This window comes from Tupaia chinensis, unplaced genomic scaffold, assembly GCF_000334495.1.
Source record: "Tupaia chinensis unplaced genomic scaffold, TupChi_1.0 Scaffold141469_1, whole genome shotgun sequence".
In the NCBI taxonomy this organism is placed as follows: domain Eukaryota; kingdom Metazoa; phylum Chordata; class Mammalia; order Scandentia; family Tupaiidae; genus Tupaia; species Tupaia belangeri.
Genome location: NW_006201331.1, coordinates 16,302 through 32,204, shown reverse-complemented (window position 1 = coordinate 32,204; position 15,903 = coordinate 16,302). Strand labels below are relative to the sequence as shown.

General features: G+C 46.5%; 1 protein-coding gene across 1 annotated transcript in view; it reads right to left on the bottom strand.

The window, feature by feature from the left end:
- Window positions 1–1,550: 1,550 nt before the first annotated feature.
- SCN8A (sodium voltage-gated channel alpha subunit 8) overlaps window positions 1,551–15,903 on the bottom strand; it is a gene marked incomplete at its 5' end in the record, with an annotated part of 26,600 nt that continues 12,247 nt past the window's right edge. Inside the window, 2 exons of the mRNA XM_006163175.3 lie at window positions 1,551–8,232; window positions 14,542–14,812. Of these exons, the coding sequence (XP_006163237.1) occupies window positions 7,088–8,232; window positions 14,542–14,812 (1,416 nt within the window). The remainder of the gene's footprint in view (window positions 8,233–14,541; window positions 14,813–15,903) is intronic.

Here is a 15,903-nt window from a genome sequence, read left to right as displayed (position 1 = left end):
GGGCAAGAACCTCCACCAGCAGGCGACGCTGCAGCTGCGCAAGTTCGGGCAGCGCTACCTGCCGCCGCCCGGCGCCGCCCAACTTCCCGCGCCTCCAGCCCGGGTCCCCGTCCCCGCCCCGCGTCCCCGGCGCGCTTCGGACCCCGAGCTCAACTGGGACCAGCTGGCAGCTGCGCAAGTTCGGGCAGCGCTACCTGCCGCCGCCCGGCGCCGCCCAACTTCCCGCGCCTCCAGCCCGGGTCCCCGTCCCCGCCCCGCGTCCCCGGCGCGCTTCGGACCCCGAGCTCAACTGGGACCAGCTGGAGCTGATCGTGGAGCGCCTGCCCCAGCCCCCGTACGAGCGGAGCCCCGCCGGCTGGGCCGAGCCGCTGGCGGTTGGGCTTCTCGCCGGCTTCATGGGGGCTCTGGGCACCGGGGCGCTGCTCACCCTGCTCACGCTGTGGGTCACGGGCGGCGACGGCGACCAGGCGCGTCAAGCCGCTCCCGGACTCAAGCCCGAGGCGCGCGGCTCCTGGGAAACAACTTTGCTTCTGGCGGAAGAGCAGCTCGAATCCCCGGACACTTAGGTCCCCTCGACCTGGGCTGCAGGGCCAGACTCGCCCTATCCTCAGCGCCCTCAGCTGTAACACAGGAGCACCGTCTGGGGCTGCCTGGGACGCATTATAAAAGATGCGAAATCAAAGGAGGGAGCAGTTTGTTAGTTTCTTGGAAAGGAGTGGCATAGCCATTGGGGCACCAATGGAACAGATGGGGTTCTGGTTCCAGTCTCTCAGGGAGGGAGCTAGAAAGTCTACCTGCTCCCCATTCTTGTCAGCTTTCAGTTCTTGAGATTGTCCTTCTGCTAAGAGCTGCTACTGGGACCAGCAGATGGTGTAATGGCTATGTCGCTGGACTCCCACGTAGTCCACTGCGGTTTGAGTTTTGGACCCAGCGGCTTGAACACGCTAGGCACACGCGTGCGTGCCCACTGGGTGTGTGTGTGTGTGTGAGACTTCTCTTTTTCTCTCTGTCTCTCCAGTGAGTATACGCGTCCTATAGCAAAAAAAATCTTTCTCTAAAAAAACAAAAAGCTACTACTTATTGAGCATCAACTGTGTGCCAGGCCCTAGGCCAAGCAATTACATAATTTGTTATACCCAGAGCCACCTGGGATGATGAAGATACTACAGATAGAGATACATATATCCCCACCAGGTTTAGACCTCAGAGCCACCTGAGAGTCTGAGCTCCAGAGGGAACAGTGTGCGCAGTAAGGGAGCGGGAGAAGTTCGATGGCACCAGAGTGGATGTGCACCTCTCCTCGCGTTTACTGTGAGGCCTTGCTGGATCGTGCAGGGGGCAGCATGGTGAGAGCCGTGTCCACCTGCGGGGGCTTGCTGCCTCCACAGTGCCCTCGCTGCCCAGACAAGGCCTCCTGAAGTTCTCTCTCGAGTCGGGAACGTTTCCTACCCACCTCTGCGGGGCTGGGGCGCTCAGGGCCCTGTCTAGGCAATGAGCCAGGGTGAGCCCAACAGCAGGTGCAGGCAAAGGAGGGCTGTAGGGGCGGGCCTGCGAGGGAAGCGGGAAGCGTGTCGACTCTCTGCCCAGCCGGGCCGAGGGCCTGTGGTGTGAGCAATGACAGAATGACAGGCCAATCCAAGAAGAGAGTTGAAAACAAGATTGACGTAACCCTTTATTGCAAATTCTAAAGTAAAAAGATGTACAGTACAAAGTAAAATTGAAATTTCAGACTATAAACTTCCAATCCACTTATACATTCTCATTTCTCAAGCATTTCTGCCATTTCCGCATAAACAGAACAGGGAACAAGTTGAAGGGGTGAGGGAAGGAGATACAGCAAGGGAAAGAAATTAAGTGTCTAGAATCATCACAAACCCCAGAAGCAAGTGAAAGGAAAGACATTTTCTCGACCTGCTGTCCTGGTGATGAGAAGCGGGGGTGGTTGGAGCAGTGCAGTTTAAAATGGCTCTCAGAATAGCAGCATTTATGGTACCATTTCATCTTCCTTAAGTCCAAATAATACTTTGCCCTTCCCTAGCGCCTTTGCCTCTGTATCTCGAAACGCTTTACAAAACATTTAGTTAAAGCCTCACAACACCCCTGTGAGGTAGGTCAGTATTATTATCCCCATTTTACAGATGGGGAAACTGAGGCACAGAGAGGCTAAGTGACTTGCCCAAGGCCACACAGCGAGCCAGCGGTCACACTAGGGCTAGAACAGGAGTTCTGCCCCTTTTCTGGAACCACTGGACCCCGCTCCCCTTTACCTATATACATTCTTCACACACACACACCACACGTGCACACCCGCCCACCCCACCCCACTTAGCCTCTATGTACAGCAAAAGCAGTGGGGGCAAGGGCAGGGGGTGCTTCAGGAGAGTTTTAACAGAGAAAATCTTCGTCATCTTGGAAAGGGGATCCAAGAAGCACAGAGCTGAACAACACAGACTCTGGTGCAAACCTCGGTCCCTCCCAACCCAGACTTCCTCTTCTCTCCTGATGTCCCCCCGGCTGGCAAGCCGCAGCCGATTCTTTAGGGGGTGGGGGGTACCTGAAAATGAACGAAGCTTTTTGCAAAACTTTGGGCAACATCTGAGAAAAGAAAGAGGCATCATTACAGAAGATGCCCAGGACTCAAGTCACAAAGTCCTAACCCATGGCAATCTCACCTCCATAGCAGGCCTGGAGGCTGGGGGCCACAGCAGGAGGGTGGGGACTGACCTACCAGCCATCTCTCTCCAGAGTGGAGCTACTGGAGCGGACCAGAGTGGGCACTTCAAGATCCTCCTGAGAGAGTGTTCCTGGACCAGGAGACATGGCCTAGAAGTGGGATGTCCCCAAAGGGAGCAGGGAGAGAAGGAAGGGGAGGCTGCTGCCCTCCCCTATGCAAATGTGAAGGAGACCAGCCAGCCCTAGTCTGCTCGTCTGCCTGTGGGGGGCGATGGAGGGCAGGGCCCGGCGTTAGCTAGCAGAGTGGAGGCTGTTGGGCATCGTGCTTGCCCTTGCTTCAGGGCATGGGGTTATTTTTTTTTCTTAACATATTGATGGAAACAGCAGAAATAAGGCCAGTCCAGCTGGGTTGGCTGATGCCGTTTTGGGGGCTCTGCCAGGTGCTTTAGGTGAGGAAGAGTTGTAATGGGCCTCTGAGCACTGGCCTGATAGGGAGGGAATGCTACATGCAATGGGTGGTTGGGGATGGGGGGGTCAGGACCTTGCTTTCTCTCCAATCTCTACTTCTCAGCCAGAACTTTGCGAGAGATTCTCTGATTTCTCTCCCACCTATTCCCCTCCTTTACCCAAATGTGTGCTAAGGTCCCAATTCCCAAACCCCTCCCAGGACTCAAGAATTGGGATAGTCAAGCAACAAACACACACCAAGACAGGCTTCCCTTGTTCGGTAAAAAGGGTCGTTTTTATTTTGTTTCCTTTTGGCTTATAGTAGTGATGTACTTTGATCATGTCTCACGCAGGGCAGCACTGGCCTCCATGCATCCACTAATACACTGATTTTTACTATGGGTCTTTTATAGGTTTACACTGGTTGCGGCGAAAAAGAAAAACTCTGGGCACTGTTGCGCCAGGGACTTTGGGAGTTTCCGTTTTTGTTTGTTTGTTTGTTTTTCTACCCAGTCAACTTTTGATGCCAAAATTGGCTCATTTGGGAAGAAGTGAGAGGTCATGTTGACTTGGGAAGTTTTTCCTGCTTTCACCCTCTGCTTTAAATTACGGCATCTCCTCATTCTAAGCAACAAGGAGGTTAAGGACAGAAGAGGGGGAAAAGTGTTTTTCACACACAAACCAGCAACCATGTCAGCTGCTGCTCAGTGGCTTTGGCTCTGCAATTTAAATTAACAGCATCACACGTCTTTTTGTCCTTTTTTAAAAGGTGGATTGTGGAGTATAAATACTGCACCAAGGACCTGGCTACAAAAAATAAATATTTATATTATATTTATATATCTCTATATATATATTATGTGCAGTGATACTGTGGCTGCTGCTGCTTTTTGATTGGCTTCGCTAATATCTGGCAAAGCGTTGCCACTTACCCACTCAGTGAAGATGTACAAAACCTCGTCACTGATCTTTCCGTTCAATGCCTGTTAACTGCGGGTGTAAACTGCTGGTGATGGTGTCATTTACTACCAAAGATAGCAGGATGGGTGAGTGAGACAGTGAGTGAGCGAGCGGATGGAGGGCTAAGTGGGGGAGGGATAAGAAAGTGGGGAAAGTTAAAAGAAAAGTGAAACTTCAAATACAGCGGAGGTGGCTTCTTTCCTGTGAAGCTGGCTGACGGGTGTCGGATACCAAGGGCCATGTGTCACTGAGGAGATAGCCTGCTGGGCTGGGAGTGGGAGCTGGGAGAGGAAAAAAGGTCAGGTCTCAGAAAAATCTCATTAGCATGCCCTCGTAACTTGAGGACGTCACTAGCGTGAGCACTTGGTGTACCTAGTGGGATCTTAACAGCTCTCTTGCCCATCTCAAGACCTAAGAACAATTACGTTTAGCCAAATCTTGCATAGAAGTGGTTAGAATTTATTGCACATTGGAACAAAAATATATTTTTTTTATTGTTTTGGAAAAGACCATTAGCAATAAAAAATTTTTTGTCTGTCTGTCTGGTTTGGGGATGTACATTGGCTGACAGCATCTAAGTTCTAAGAAGAAAAAAAAAGTATAAAAAATAAAAATAAACATGACAATGGCATAAGCCAGAAGCCATTTCCTATTTAATAAGTTCATAATTTATATTTACAAAAAGGCATGCCAATAAAATAAAATTATATATTACAGTATTTATAATTCTCTTAAAAAGAATAACCACACATCAGCTTCTGTTTTGTGCTGTTTACAAGTAGCCTGTACATGTGACCATACATTCATCCTAGCAGTTAGCAGGGTCACCCAAAGAAATGCTTTCCCAATCTGGCATTGGGTGTAGTACAAAAATCTACTGGTGATGCTGCAGAAGCAGGCTGAAGAGAGCTGGACAGTTTCTAATGGTCCAACAAGAGCGGAAGCTCTGCTTACTGACTGGCTGTGATTTGTTCTATGCAGTACTAGTCAGGTGGACTGTGAAGTTTCATCCAAAGTACTTCTACTGCAAGGCAGATTGGTGTCTCTGATTATGGGTTGGTTTCCTCCCCTCTCTATTGCAGGGTTCAGGGAGAATTGATTTTGATTTGGTTCATATGCTGAAGTCTCTCCTCTTTTTGAATTGCCTTCCTCATGCATTCAACTGCAGCATCTTGGCTTTGAAATCTAGTCATCAGATGAGAAACCCCTGGACTAAAACTGTCTTCCCTAAAGCAGGAGATGGAATGGAAGATGTGATGCTTCCCCAGAAGCCACCCCCACCCCCCCATGACAACGGGCTGGTCGCTAAGCAGACAGCAAAACTGGCTGAAGGAAATGCGCTGAGGGAAGCTGGAACATCCTAAGAATATTAAATTGCTTTCTCATGAAAACCAGTGCAGTAAAGAAACCAAGTGGGCTTGGTTCAGAGGCGGCTCCATTTCTACTCAGGTCCCACCAGTGACTACCATTCTAACTGAAAAATCTAAACGAAACAAACTGCAGCCATAACCCCAATGCTGCTGCCCTCACCCACTTCAGTGGGTAAGGGAAGCCCTGTTGGGTGGAAAAAGTGATGAAGGCAGGAGGAATCATGCAGTGTGTGAGCTTGTGACCTTGCAACAACCCCCTACAGACGAGAGAGGCCAGTTCAGAATACCTAAAGCCCTCTCCTCATCGACCCAAGCCTGAAGAAAGCCACAACGCAGAAGGACACGATACTAAATGAAGTGAGCACCCCAAAACCCCCAACAAAAGGTTGTTTTAAGTTTCCCAAATTACCCCCTAGAGATAACATGCTACTCTGAATAGCACTTTATCTCTACCCCAAATAAGTGTCAGTTCTCCAGTATGAAGGCTAAACAATCATCATAAATATTGCAAGATACAAATGAACTTTTTTTTTAGCCCTAAGATTTGGTTTTACAGTGACATTAATAGTACAACCCATTTGGGATCAAAGTCTCCCCATGTACTGGACACAGAGCAGCATTAAATAGTTCATCTTCCAAAATGTGCAACAATGGCTGTATGTTAGAGGTGTCTGTTAAACATATACACACAACGGATCCATCTGCTTGTTGGATTGGGTTTGTTTTTTGTTGGTGGTGGTTGGTCAATTGGTGGGTCATGTTTCCCTACCCAGAGGGTATATGAAAGACTTCTAAGAACTCATAAAGAATTGCAGCCGGTCTAGAACTCTTACCATTTTCTCCATATACAGTGAACGGTGCAGGGCTGGGTCCCGTCCAGAGGCTGACCCAGTGCAGGGGACAGGATTAGTAGTGTCCTGTGGTGTATGGATCTCATGCATGACTTCTGATCACGGCATGCCATCATGCAAATCATTTCTACGCATTGAACGAGCACAATGTTTGGAATTGGCCTGAGCAAGTCCTCCTCAGCCTGAAGAAACCTGATTGTTTTCCCCCACCCATCTCCAAACCACGTGAAGCCCATGTGGAGAAGATGCGATTTATGTCAAAGAAACTGACAATTAAATGACATGGGCTAAATGTGAGTGTGTGTGTGTGTGTGTGTGTGTGTGTGTGTTTCTTTTTGCTGCTTAGCTTAACTAATGTAAGAATGCAAATATAGTTTGCATGAACAAACAAACTTTTAAAGTGATGCTTTCTGCTTCTGAGAATCAACAAAATGAAAAAATAAAATCCATTTGGCTGCAACGGAAATATGCTGGTCCCGGCAGCCTCTCCTCTGTTTTTGTATCCTGTTGGTTTTGTCCTAAGTTGCATTGACTGATGTGGAACATGCAGTAACCACCTGCCCAAGCATTAGAAAACTGGTGAGTCCAGGGAGCAGGGTCCTTTGCCCTTGGCAGGTCACTGCTCAAGATGCAACCGTGTTACATGGTAAGCAGACTACGTTTGGTATAGATCTTCAGGTTAGAGTGTCTCCACAGCTGTTCTGCATTGATAATATTCAGGAAGTTTGTAAACAATCTTTTACTTGCAAGTTCTAAATCTGGATGGTATTTAATTTTTGCTCTCCTCTAACACTTGGATTCTCTGACCTCTTTTTGTCTTTTTTTTTCCCTTCTTCCTTCCTCTTCCTGTTGCTGTTTCTCCTTTTCAGGTTTAGTCACACTGTCATAGGATGGGAGGGAGGCTGTAGACGGGGTGCTCTCTTTTTTCTCCCGGTGCGTGCCTCCATTCTCCAGCTTATTAGAAGTTGTCTTTTTGCAGATGAAGCCCCGCCTTGCCAAATGTCCCCTGTAGGCACGCTGCAGGACCACTGCAGACACCTCCTCCTGCTTGCGCCGCAGCGTGGTCGTGATTGGCTCGTAAGACACTTTGGAAGGATTGGATGCCACGAACCTTTCCTCCATCTGCTGCCGCAGGATGTCCAACTCCCCGCTATCTCCCAGGACCCGCTTGGTGAAGGCAAAAAGGATGTCCAAGCAGTGGATGCGATCCCCGCTCACCATGGGCAGATCCATGGCGATGAGCTCAATGGTGTTGGGCTTGGGCACTCGCAGAGGATGCTCCAAGGCATCTGCAAAGTCTGCCAGCTTACAGTACTCAATGAATTGGGTGGCATCAGGGTCAAACTTCTCCCAGATTTCATAGAAGGTCTCAAAGTCATCCTCGCTCAGAGGGTCTGCACTCTCCTCTGTGGCTACACTGAAGTTCTCTAAGATGATGGCAATGTACATGTTGACGACGATTAGGAAGGAAATGATGATATAGCTGACAAAGAAGAAGATGCCCACTGAGGGGTTCCCGCAGTCTCCCTTAAAGCCACTCCCTGGGTGTTCCTTTTCGAGACTGCAGTCAGGGGGACGGTTTAAGATGGGCAGCAGCAGGCCATCCCAGCCAGCTGATGTTGTGATCTGAAACAGGCAGATCATGCTGTTGCCAAATGTCTCAAAGTTGAACATGTCATCAATGCCAGCCTCGTGCTTTACATATGCAAAATTAGACATCCCAAAAATGGAGAAGATGAACATGACCAGGAAGAGCAGAAGGCCGATGTTGAACAGGGCAGGCAAGGACATCATTAAGGCAAAGAGCAGGGTACGAATCCCTTTGGCGCCTTTGATCAGACGCAAGATGCGCCCAATACGGGCCAATCGGATGACTCGAAATAAAGTTGGGGAAACAAAGTATTTTTCAATTATATCAGCCAGGAACATTCCTAAGAAGAGGAATAGAAGAAGTTACGTTATAGAGATTGGAGACGCCCTTTCTCTTTATTTCTTTTGCCTGGCACTGTGGAACCTTTAAGTTCAAAGGGCTTTGTAGAGTAAGTGCCTTCCTATTTAATCTCAAAGTTCATAATTAAGAAAATTGCATGTTTCAAACATAGAAACATAGAGAAAACAATAAGACAGATACCTATGTGCCTAACATAGGGATTTAAGACGTCACCATCTTAGTAAATTTGCTTCCTCTCTCTTCATCCCTAGAAGCATCCACAACGTGAAGACAGTGTGTATCATTCTAGTGTATGTCTTTTTAAATTTTAATTTGCTATAGGGTGAGTGTGTCATCAGAGAGCGACAGAAAGAGAGACAGAGGGAAAATGAGAAAGTAACCCCCCAAGTGGGGGGGGGGATGAGGGTGGCTATGCCACAATCCCTTCACCTCTGTTCTCTTGGGATTTTTGGTCTCACACACACACACACCCAGTGTGTCTTCCAAGCCGCCAGGTCCAGGACTTGAACTACACAGTTGGCCACTGGATCTAGCTGCCTTAACTCCCTCGTATGCTAGCAGCTGGCCCATAGTGTATTCTAATTTTATTGTGTATGAATTATAAATAATATATAGCATCCTACTACGGTTAGAAAACTATACTCCTTTTCTTTCTTTGTTTGCCAGAAGGTGCATGTGTACACCAGAGGAAGAGAGGGACAGAGAAAGAAAGCACCCCTAATGGGACATGATCACGCCACAATCCTTTTCCCTCCATTTCTCCACCTTGTCAGGATTTGGGGCACATGATCATGTGCTCAGCATGTTTTTCAAGCTGCTGGATTTGAACCGTGGTCAGTCATGTGGGATATAGTTCCCAACACAGTGCCTGACCACCGTGCTATGGGGCCAGCCTGTACTATATCTAGCTTTTTAGATTAATTTAGACCTCTAAGTAACATCACCCTGCTGAGTAGCAGGGTCAGCCAGTGCACGCTAACATGGTTAGGACTCTAAGTTTTGAGATTTACATTACATTTGTGAGATTGATCCCTTGTGTTAAAATAATTTTAGACAAATACTAACAATCGGATGGCACTCCCTTCTATGAACAGGTCCTCATTTATATTTTCCTACACAGGACAGTTCGCTTCCCAGATCTGTGCACATACAATTATCCTAAGTGTTACAGAATGCCCCTCACAATTGCTTCAAACTTCTACAGCCACAAACAATGAATGAGAGGCCCAACTCCACCCCTGACTTTGCTACCTTCAGACTTTGATGTCTTAGTCATTCTGATGATGCCACCAATTTTATTTCAAGAGTTTTATAAAAATAATTATTAGACTTTATTTATATTATTTTGACGAGAGAGGGAGAAAGTGAGAGGGAGAGTGAAAGAAAGTGAGAAAGCAAGCCGCCAGGTCTGGGACTCAAACCGCAGTCAACCGTGTGGGATTCCTGTGCCCTTAATCACAAGAAAGTGAGAAAGCAAGCCCTTTAAGAGTTATTTGATTTTATTTATTATTATTATTTTAAACTTTAACTAGAAAGAGAGAGGGAGAAAGTGAGAGGGAGAGTGAAAGAAAGTGAGAAAGCAAGCCGCCAGGTCTGGGACTCAAACTGTGGTCGACCATATGGTAATCCAGCGCTCCAACCACCACACCACATGCTGGTCCCCAATGCCACCAATTTTTAAAGTATCTTTTTGGCTCTGAAAAAACATCTTTAGTTTCTCATTGCCCTACCTCCCTACTCTACCAGACTAGCCTATAAAACTAAAGGGAACTCTCGGGAGTAACTGTCACCTCAGAGCTTCTAGATTGTATGCTGAAAGCCAGAATTCAGAAACCAGTATCAGCAGGTAAAAATGCCAAGGCTGGGGACGGCAGATGGTGTAATGGTTACATCGTGGGACTCCCACATAGTTGACTGTGGTTTGAGTTCCAGATCCAGTGGCTTGAAACTCCTGCCAGGGGTGTGTGTATGTGCCCAAGATCCCAAGAGGAGATGGAGGAGAAGAGACCGAGGTGTAGCCATCCCCCCCTGGGGGGGTGATTTCTTCCTTTCTGTCCCTCTTTCTCTGTCTCTCTGGTGAGCACACATGCCCTATAGCAAAGATAGTTTCTTAAAAAAATAATAACATGTCAAGGCTATGAAAGTAGAGGGTGAAGACAGTTAGTGGTATGGTGGGTAAGTGGTTCAATCCCACATGGCCAACTGCTTGGTTTGAGTCCCAGATCAGATGACTTAAAGGACATGCTGGGTATGTGTGTGTGCATGTGTGCCCCAAATCCTGAGAGAATAGAGAAGGGATTGTGTTGTGGCCATCCCCACGCTGGGAGATACCTTCTCGCTTTCCCTCTCTCTGGCAAGCACACATGCCCTCTAGCAAAAAATAAAATAAAAAGGAGAGGATAAAAATATATACATCATAGAGTCTTTTCCTTGTATTTAAAAAATAATTTTGTCAGAGGGCATGTGTACTCACCAGAGAAAGACACAGAGACAGAGAGAGAGGGAAATGGAGCAAGCATGCCCTGCCCCCTTTGAGAGTGGTCACACTGTAATCCCTTCTCCTCCATTGAGCCAGCCTGGTGGGATTTGGGGGACATGCGTACATGTGCCCAGTGTGTTTTCAAGTTGCTGAGTTCAGAACTCAAACCGAAGGGTTGGCCATTTGGTAAGGGCTGCTTTAACCACCAGGCCTTAACCACCCTGGAGGGCCTTTTTCTATTTACATTTATCCATGGGTCTACCTCAACTGACTATTTGTCTTTTAAAACTAGAGAACAACAAGGGGAGCTCAATAAAGGTCCACAGAGGAAGAGGAGATGAAAAGGTTGGGAAATGAACATTAGAAGCAAGGCTGAGAAATGACAGCTAAAGGGAAAGTGTTGACATGCTCTCTTCATTCAGTGCCCTCTCTTGCTCTCCAGAACCCAACGAGACAAGATGAGGTTTAACCAACGTGAGGGATTTAATTAACTAAGGAAGTGTCTCCAAACCATATGAATTCGTAAATATTGGGGCAGTTAACTGTATCAAAACTCTTTATTCAAAGGCTTTAAGTTTTAAGCTGGGAAAGACTCAGCTTTCAGGAAGGGGCAGGATGCTGATATGGAAAGTGAGCCAGATAACCTCCTGGGGCCTCTTCAGGAGCTAGAATCTCATGGGATGTTCGAGCTTACAAGAAAATTTTGCCCTCAAGATATTTTCCTAGCTCTCTTCTTTCTATCTCAATTTTAATGTCAGAGTCAGTGACCATAAGAAGTGAGGTACTTTAGGGGCTGGCAGGTGGCGTGATGGTTAAGGGCACTGGACTCCACATGGCCAACTGCGGTTCAAGTCCCAGACCTGGTGGCTTACTTTCTCTCTCTCTCTCTCTTTGCATCTGTAATCAAGCTGGAAAATAATAATAATAATAAATAAAGATAAATAAGATAATTCTTTTAAAAAAAGTGAGGTAATATAGTATGTAACACCTGCGTATAACACCTGGGCAAATAAAGCTTCAGAGAGATGATGTCTGAGTAAGGTGCTGAAGTATGAATGTGCATCTGTGCCCACAGAAATGGAAAGAATGGGGCATATAGCAATCCAGGCAGTGGGAAGCCATTTACGGGGTACTCTAGGTGATGCCAGGGCAGGTTTTACTCTAACTTCTCTTAATTAAAAAAGATAACTTCAGCCTAGTCTCAGTGGCTCAGGTGGTGGGGCACCACTGGGCAATTCTGGAACCATATGGGAAATGTCAAGGTATGGATTTTAGGTTGATCTGAACAGGCCCAGGATCCTGGGTAGCTAAAGGACTGGGGTTTTAATCATGGTGTGATGGGACCCTATTGGAGGTTCCTGTCCCCTCTCTCAATCAATAAACTTTAAAAAGAAATGTCTACTATAGAACATGTGTGCTGGCTGGAGAGAGATGGAGAAAGAGAGAAAGAGAAAATCACCCCTCAGGGAGGATGGCCACACTGCAACCCCTTCTCCTCCACTCTCCTCTCAGGATTTTGGGCATGCACACACATGCACCAGTGTGTTTCTCAAGTCTCAGGGTCTGGGACTCGAATTGTGCAGTTAGTAGCTATGTGGGATCCAGCTACCTCAACCACCATGCCATAGGCTGGCCCAATCGATAAACTTTTTAAAGAATTATTTTATTTAATTCTATTATTATTATTATTATTATTTGACTGGAGAGAGCCAGAGAGAGAGAAAGCGAGAAGGCAAGCCACCAGGTCTGGGACTCAAACCATGGACAGCCATGTTAGAGTCCAGCACCTTTAGCCACCATCCTACCTGCTGACTTCCAATAACCTTATTTATTTATTTTTTTTTAAAAAAAGAGATAATTGGAGCCAGCAGATGATGTGGTGGTTAGGGGTTCTGGAGACTCACATGGCTGACCACAGTTCAAGTCCCAGACCTGGCAGCTTGCTTTCTCACTTTCCCTTTCTCTCTCTCTCTCTCTCTCTCTCTCTCTCTCTCTGTCCCTGTCTGGTCAAATTAAAATAAATGAATAAATGAATACATAAATAAATGTTAAAAAAATTCTTTAAAAAAAGAGATAATTTGTATACTTTTCTTCCTGAACCAATTAATGATATTTGATAAAAATCCCAATTATCAGAGTATCACTAAGTCATCTTTTTAAAGAATAATTATTTCATTTTATTTATTATTATTTAATTTGCTATAGGGCACATGTGCCCACCAGGGACTGAAAGACAGGGAAAGTGAAAAAGCTAGCAACTAGGTCTGGGACTCGAACTGCGGTCAGCCATGTGGGAGTACAGCACCTTAAGCACCATGCCACCTGTTGGCCCCTCCATCATCTTTATTTTAGAGTACCGTTAGAGAACAGAGGGCATGATTTGATCTGTGGACTTTCTATCCCACTCAATGATGGGTAGACAGAGGAAGTTCAACAACAGTAGACAAGGTCAACATTGTCCAGTGTCTCGTGGACTAGGGGGAATCTCCACTTGTTCACTTATTTGCCATTTGTCTCAGCAACCTCTCTGTGCCCCAGTTCTTCATGATACTTCAGCACATGTAAAGCACTTAGAAGGTGATAGGCATACAGTATAGTACGTTCCAGTAAATGTGAGATACCATTATTATTACTTGGTAAAAAGAGGGGTGTTGTGATCGAATAAAGGTGGTAGAGCATGTTAAACAGATCTTTACTGCAGGACTTCTGCGAGACTTCAGTAGGCTACTATCTTTGTGTGACCCTCTAAAGAGAAACTCAATGTACAGTGTTACCTGATGTCATTTCACAGAATCCTTTTCTTGGGGAGAAGTCTGAGATAAATATGGGATTAATGTTCCACATATCAACACACTTTTGGACATGCTACTCTGGAGGACAGAACTAGAGGCTGGTATGTGCCAGGGGAAGGCCAGCGACCTGTCATACCCTTAGTCACTACATTGCTACTCCTAGCCTGGCCTCTGGAGCTCTGGTGTTGGCTCCCATGGGTAGTAAGAACTCTCTCCTAGTACGAGTAAAGCAAACCTACCTGGAACCAAGGCAGAGTTTCACCATTTGAGATATCATCAGGAAGGCAAGGAAACGTTTTAGGAGGGCAATCAATAGGGTAGCATTTCTTTCTGCCTGCAAGGACATCACCCCTTCTACCCTTTTAGGTTTGAGCAAAATGCACATAGTCACTATTAAAACACAAGGACTTGGGGACCAAATGGAGTTCTGCCTCTGCCTAGTTCCCAGTTCCTAGTTGAGTGACTCTGTCCATCTACAGAGTGAAAATAATAAAACAGCCTGCTTCCTGGGCTATCATGAGGTCAGGTGAAATAACACAGGTGAAGAAACTCGCAAACAGCACGTGATCTCAGAATCCCAGAAAATGAGCACCAGCATCAACTACAGCACAACTAGCCCCGAAGTTTACCAATATCGTTATACTCAAGTAACAATCTGCCATTCCCGTCTTTCATTTCACACTTCTAGTGTAGCCATATATATATTTAATAACAAGTTTCTTTACTTTTCCTGTTAAACTTGAAAATCTTTGAAAATAAGAACCAAATCTAATCTTTTATTTCTGAGCTAGGGAATTTATAATCCATAACTACTATGAATACTCGGTATAAACTCCCTGACCACAAAACCTGCTGGGCAGGCCTCTGGGTTGACTTAGGGGCACACATGAGCTCAAGCTCTGAGGGGAACCTACCTGCACTCAGATCTGTGTAATTTGTTGCTCTCCAAGAATCTCATCCGTAAGGCCAGTCAGGTACCTTTCCCCTCCCTACCACTCACCACGCCCATCCCACTCACCCACAATGGAGAGGATGACTACCACGAAGTCAAAGATGTTCCAGCCGATGGTGAAGTAGTAGTGCCGCAAGGCAAACATTTTGAGCACACACTCACAGGTGAAGAAGATGACGAAGACCAGATTAATCCAGTAGAGGATGTTCTCCATCTGCTTGCTCTGAGTATCTGTCTCCACCATCATTGTCACCATGTTAAGGCAGATGAGCATCATGATAACAATGTCAAAGGCTTGTTGAGTAACAAAATCAAAGACGATACCTTGGATTTTGTTCTGGAGAGGGAGGGGAAGACAGATATATCAGGATTCATAAAGTCTTTTTTTTTTTTTTTTTTTTTTTGGGGGGGATATTTTTTGTTTTTTTTTTTTTTTTTGAGAGAGAGATATTTTTGCTATAGGGTGCATGTGCTTTCTGGAGAGATAGAGATAGACCGAGAGACAGAAAGCGAGAAATACCCCCCTCCCCTTGGGGGACGGCCACAATGCAATCCCTTTTCCTCCTGTCTTCTCTTTGGATTTTGGGCATGCACGCACATGAGTTTTAAGCCACCGAGTCCAGGACTTGAACCATGGTTGACTACATGGGAGTCCAGCAATGTAGCCATTTCGCCATCTGATGGTCTCCAAAAAAGCCTAAGCAGACCTATGGAGGTTGACATCCTGTTAGTCAAAGTACCCTCTGCTTGTTTTCCTGTAATACTGGCCAGCTCTCTCCTGATCTCCATCAGGAGCACGCATAGATACCAACACCAGTATTAACTGTTTCCCTTCTCTTTTGTGTCTATGATGTCTCATGTTTCTGGATGTCTTCCTTCCTCCCCATCTGCACCTCATTTCTGCCAGCCATTTCTCCTCCTTTTTAAAAGTTTATTTCTTGGGAACCAGCAGTTAGTGTAATGGCTATGTCGCTGGACTCCCACGGTTCATCCTGGACCTGGTGGCTTAAAACTCATGCCGGGTGCATGTGCGTACGTGCCCAAGATCCCGAGAGGAGAATGGAAGAGAAGGGATTGCGGCGTGACCATCCCCCCGGGGGGGGGTGATTTCTCGCTTTCTGTCTCTCTGTCTGTCTCTGTCTGGCGAGCGCACGTGCCCTATAGTAAAAAAAAAAAATCTCAAAAAAAAAAAAAGTTTATTTCTTCTACAAGAGAAACAGGTGTAGAGAGAGAGGGGGAGAGAGGCACACCCCTAACAGGGTCTTCATGCTAGATCCATCTCCAGGCCCTGCTGGCCTGGATCAAGGGCTTGCACATGCCCACAGTGCTCAGGGAGGTTCCAGAATACGGACCTGGGACCTGTCCCATGTGGGTCCAGCTGCATTACTGCTAAGCTGCTTCCTGGCCCCCATTTCTCCTCTGAATGTC